Source organism: Pteropus medius, unplaced genomic scaffold (assembly GCF_902729225.1).
Source record: "Pteropus medius unplaced genomic scaffold, Ma_sr-lr_union100, whole genome shotgun sequence".
Lineage (NCBI taxonomy): Eukaryota > Metazoa > Chordata > Mammalia > Chiroptera > Pteropodidae > Pteropus > Pteropus medius.
The window spans coordinates 21,013,649-21,018,328 of NW_024352787.1; the positions used below are offsets into that span (position 1 = coordinate 21,013,649).

A 4,680-nucleotide genomic window follows, 5' to 3' on the forward strand; every position below is an offset into this window, starting at 1 on the left:
TGTGGGGGTAAAAGAGCTTAAGTATTAATGTCAGCATTTTAGCAGCTTGCGATGTTTCAATGTTTGATAATGAAGTTCCTTTGCTTTAGAAGGTCTTATCCAATTACTGGGAGCTCAACGGAAGAAGAGGAAACCAAACGGAACAGGAAAAGGAAAGGCCGGAATCCCCCACACTCCGGTGTTCCTGGGTGTGGGAAAAGGAGAGTCCAAAGTCCCCGGTGGACCCAAGGTGCCGGACTCCCTAAGGAGACGTGGGCAGAGTCCTGCCTTTAACCTCGCCCAGAGCTGAAGGGACCCGCGACCAATGAGAGGGGCGGTCCGGGGTGGAGCGACCTCCGTGCGTCGTGACGCCACCACGTTCCGATCGGCTCTCCGCTGGTTGTGCGCCGGAACAGTGGAACCAGCAGGTTCGTATGGGTTATTCGCTGTGGCAGCAAGGGATGGATTCAGGGTCCGAGGCGCCGCTCAGTGAAAGTTCTCAGAGCAAGTCGAGTCGCCCAACCTCCGGGTTGTCCGGGGCGGAAGTATCAATGACGCCAGCCCTTCCCGGGCCAAACGGGACGAGCTCAGTATTGACTAACTGATCTCGAAAGCAGCCGTAAGTCAAGATCTTCAGCGGAGAAGACATCCCTGCCACTCAGCCTTAGGACACCGTCAGTATCCATACAGGTAGCTTTTAGGGAGAGGCACCCCAGAGGAATGAAAGGAAAGGAAGGACACCCGTAAAAACCAGCGTTTATTCGCGCTGTTGAGCGCCTTTTAAGTTAAATCCGGAAAACACCTATGAATAGGCCATGTTATTCCCATTTTGCAGAGGGGCAAACTCAGACTTAGAGGAGTTAAAATTACAGATTTTTAAACAGTGTAAAGATGGGAGGTTGGGTAGTTAAGGAAACAGGGAAACGCGTAAACATCTCTAACGTGATTCCAGAAGGCCAACAAAAACTGTTTCTGAACTTGGGCAGTTCTAGTAACAAAATTCATTTGGTGAGTCTTAATCACAAGAATATTAAACTGAAATTTGTCTTTCAGATAACCAAAGCCATCTGAAATGTCAGTAGCTCGTTCATCTGTCCATGCCAAGTGGATCGTGGGGAAGGTGATTGGGACAGCAATGCAAAAAACTGCTAAAGTGAGAGTGACCAGGCTTGTTCTGGATCCCTATTTATTAAAGGTGAGAAACAGCCCTATTTTCAGTTGGCACTGATAAATCACCAACATGTCCTGGGTTCTGAGCAGAAAAACATTCTGCTATCAGTAAAAATGCATTGAGCATCTGCTGCAAACCAGTTACTGTCCTGGTCCATGGGTGTAACAAAGCGAATTATTGGTTTGTACTCATATTCTAAGGACATAGAGTTCATTTCAATTCAATCTGATAACTGCTGTAGTCTTTCTGTGTGTGACATATGGGAACAGAGAGCAGGACACGTCATTCTTCCCAGGTTGCTGAAAGAGAGCATCCTCAAGAGACATTTGAGTTGGATCTCAGAAAGGGTTTTATCCAAAGCATCAGAATGGGAAAAGTCATTCTGAGTAGTTTGCAGAAGTTCTTTTTAGCCAGGAGAGGGTATGACATTCCGTAGGGATAGCAGGTGTTTTGGCAAGGGTAAGCCCAGAGTTTGATGCTGCGTAGGTACCAGATGAATGAGTGCAAGAAAAATCAGAGCTTCACTGTGAAGGGTCTTTTACATTGTATTTTGGATTTCATCAAAGGAAAGACAGACTTGGAGATGGGTAGGAATGAGGATTGGAGGTAAGGAAATAGGTAAGGAAGCTATTGCAAAAGTCTAGGATGAAAATGATAAGGACCTGAACAGCCCGTGGAGCAATGGGGATGTAGTGGGAAAAGTAGATTTCAGAAAGAAAGGACAGAGTCCTTGATCTGTTAGATGTGTAAGGGAGGGAGGAGGAAGTGCCAATGGTGTTTCTGCATTGAGGGTTGGGCACACAGGTTGGTAGAAATACCAGTTGTTATCTGAGATCAAAAACAGGAGTAAGCTGAAACATAATGGCATGATCATTGGCCTTAGAATCAGAAGATCTTAGTTTGAATACTGACTGTTGTTTTCTAGCTGTTATACATTACCTAAGCCTGTTTTTCTCATCTGTAAATGAAAATACCTGCTGTGGCAAGTTGTCTTGATTCTAATTATTGTTTGTGGCTTGTTTGCAATGTTTTGAGTCAAGCATAGAGCTAAGTGCTTTACATTTGTTATAACATTTAATTATCTTGATAACTTTAGAGGCACGGGTATTTGAGCCTCATTTTATAGTGGGGAAAAAACTGAGCTTGGAATTGTTGAGTGTCTTGTCCCAAATCACACAGCAGTGGTGAGAGTAGCATGTTTATAGGCTGGAGAGAAGGCTCCACTGGGAAGGAAGAATTTAGTGTAGAGAAGGATGATAATTGATAGAGCAAGAGTACTGAAAGTAATAGACTTTGAGCTCAGGGACAGGATCAGCTCTGGAAAAGTCATTATTGTTTTCCAGAAATTAAGAAGCTAATTTTTGTATTGAAACCTTCTTAAGTATGTTATGTTTTTTATCCTCCAAGTCCTAGCTTGTTTTCTATACATTTTTTTCATATTCTGTACTGTACTGCCAGATCACAGATGGGAACTACTTACTGATTTGTTCTTCCTTCTCTCAACAGTATTTTAATAAACGAAAAACTTACTTTGCTCATGATGCACTTCAGCAGTGCACAGTTGGGGATATTGTGCTTCTTAAAGCTTTACCTGTTCCACGAACGAAACATGTGAAACATGAGCTGGCTGAGATCATTTTCAAAGTTGGACAAGTCATAGATCCCGTGACCGGAAAACCCTGTGCAGGAACTACCTACCTGGAGAGTCCAGATAGTTTGGAAGCCACCCACCTAACCAAAAATCTGGAAGAACTCAATATCACTTCAGAACAGGAAGATTAGAAGGAAGGAAGATTAGAAAAAGGAGCCAAAGGGAAAAATTTAGAAGTCTGCCTTATGGAAAAAGAAATTTTTCTAAGTTTCATCACAAACTGGCCAATTTCTCTTCTGGTATTTATGAAATAGCTAAAAGTAAATGAATAAAGAGTTTGTTATAATTTTCCATAAAAGTTTATGGTCATGTTTCGAATTTTCGTTTTCCTGTTACGCTAAGTGTCCCTAGAAATGTTCTGCATTATATTTAAGCTCACTGCTTTAGATGTGTTATTTTTCATTCAGAGGAATCTTGAATTTATCTTAGAACCTTTATTTTGGGAGAAGAAATCTTTTTGATATCATAAATAAGAACATTAAGTGAAATTTTTTATGTATATATTCAAAATATATTCAAAATTAATTTAAATTTTTCTCTGCTTTAACCAGTTCCAAACAGAAATAATCAACATGGTTGGGGTTAGACTATATCAGATTAAAGTCTATATTAATTAGAATGTTGACATGTAGAAATAAACTTAAAAATTCTTTATTACTCATTTTAAAATCCTGTATCCTATCTATGCTACATTAAATATGTCATGAGTTCTTAAATCTGACACATAGATGAAGTTGTAGAACTTCTCACACATGCATTTAAATTGGAGAGTTTTAGAGTTTTGTTGCTGTCTGTTAATAAACTGTGATAACTTAAATTTTGACCAGAAGAAACATTAAGCTATATATTTCAGTTTTCTGGCTCCTAGAAAGATTTGGAGCATATTTCAACTTCAGCTAATATGTGTATTATACAAGCACAAGGTTTCAACCATGACTACCCTCTCAGGGCTCATAATCTAGGAGGTATATACAGGTGCCTTCATGGCAAACAGAGAAGAAATTAGGGTAACTTCCTAGAAGAGATGAGATGACGCTAGAATGGAATCTTAATGCAAGAGATTAAGGCTAGTAGATGGGTGTAGAAGGGGCATTCCTGGAGAGAGAAGGGATTATAAAGTCTTCAAAAAATATGAGAGAAAGGAGCATAACCAAGAGGTTCTGGAAGCCAGTGAGGATTGCTGGGATAATCTGAACAAGGGTAGAAATCAGGCGGAGAAACAGGCAGGAATTATACTGTAAGTGGTGGTGGGTTATTTAACATTTTTAAAGAGAGCAACATAATTAGGTTCACATTTCAATAAAAGTAATAGTGTAGAGAATGGACTGGAAGGAGAAAGATTAGAGGTAGGATTAGATTGGTACTAAGATGTAAACTGAGTTGGACAAGGAAGATGAGAAGAGGTTGGATAGGTGATATTTCAAAGTAGAACTCTCAGGGCTTAGTACCAGGGAGGGTGAGTGAAAGAGAAGCGTTTAAGACTGTCTAGGTTTCTGGCAGGTGGGGCTCTGTGGTACCAGTTATCCTGGAAGGGAGAGAACACCTCTAAAAGTTCAAATATTTTAAGTGTTTACATGTACTTTAACGTATCATTGTTATATTTTTTGAAAAACTTGGTATAAAAATTATGCGTCAGGAAGATGCCCCATATTCTATGGCGTTGAGTAACCTAAGCCACCACCTGTGAAATAAGGGTAGCTCTCCACATTAAAAAGCATTAGAACTCCAGAGCAAAATGGTAATGGAGAAAAAAATGCAAAGTGAGTAGCCTAATAACACAAAAGCAAGGTCAGCAAAGAAATGTCTACAAGTTTACATTTCAGGAAAATAGATTGGAAAGCATTTGTCTCCTGAAATAGAGCTGAGAAATGGGGGGAAT

General features: G+C 40.3%; 1 protein-coding gene across 4 annotated transcripts; it reads left to right on the plus strand.

Annotated features, from left to right (window-relative positions):
* The first annotated feature begins 267 nt into the window (after window positions 1-267).
* On the plus strand, window positions 268-3,099 carry MRPS17 (mitochondrial ribosomal protein S17). Of its 4 annotated transcripts, none has more exons than XM_039848921.1 (3): window positions 268-407; window positions 1,033-1,174; window positions 2,657-3,099. In XM_039848921.1, the coding sequence occupies exons 2-3, from the start codon at window positions 1,052-1,054 to the stop codon at window positions 2,930-2,932; spliced, it is 399 nt and encodes a 132-aa protein (XP_039704855.1). In that variant the 5' UTR covers window positions 268-407; window positions 1,033-1,051; the 3' UTR covers window positions 2,933-3,099. The 4 variants fall into 4 exon arrangements, with proteins under 4 accessions (XP_039704855.1, XP_039704856.1, XP_039704857.1 ...); XM_039848922.1 differs by lacking the exon at window positions 268-407 and adding an exon at window positions 414-669; XM_039848923.1 differs by lacking the exon at window positions 268-407 and adding an exon at window positions 414-653.
* Window positions 3,100-4,680: the final 1,581 nt, after the last annotated feature.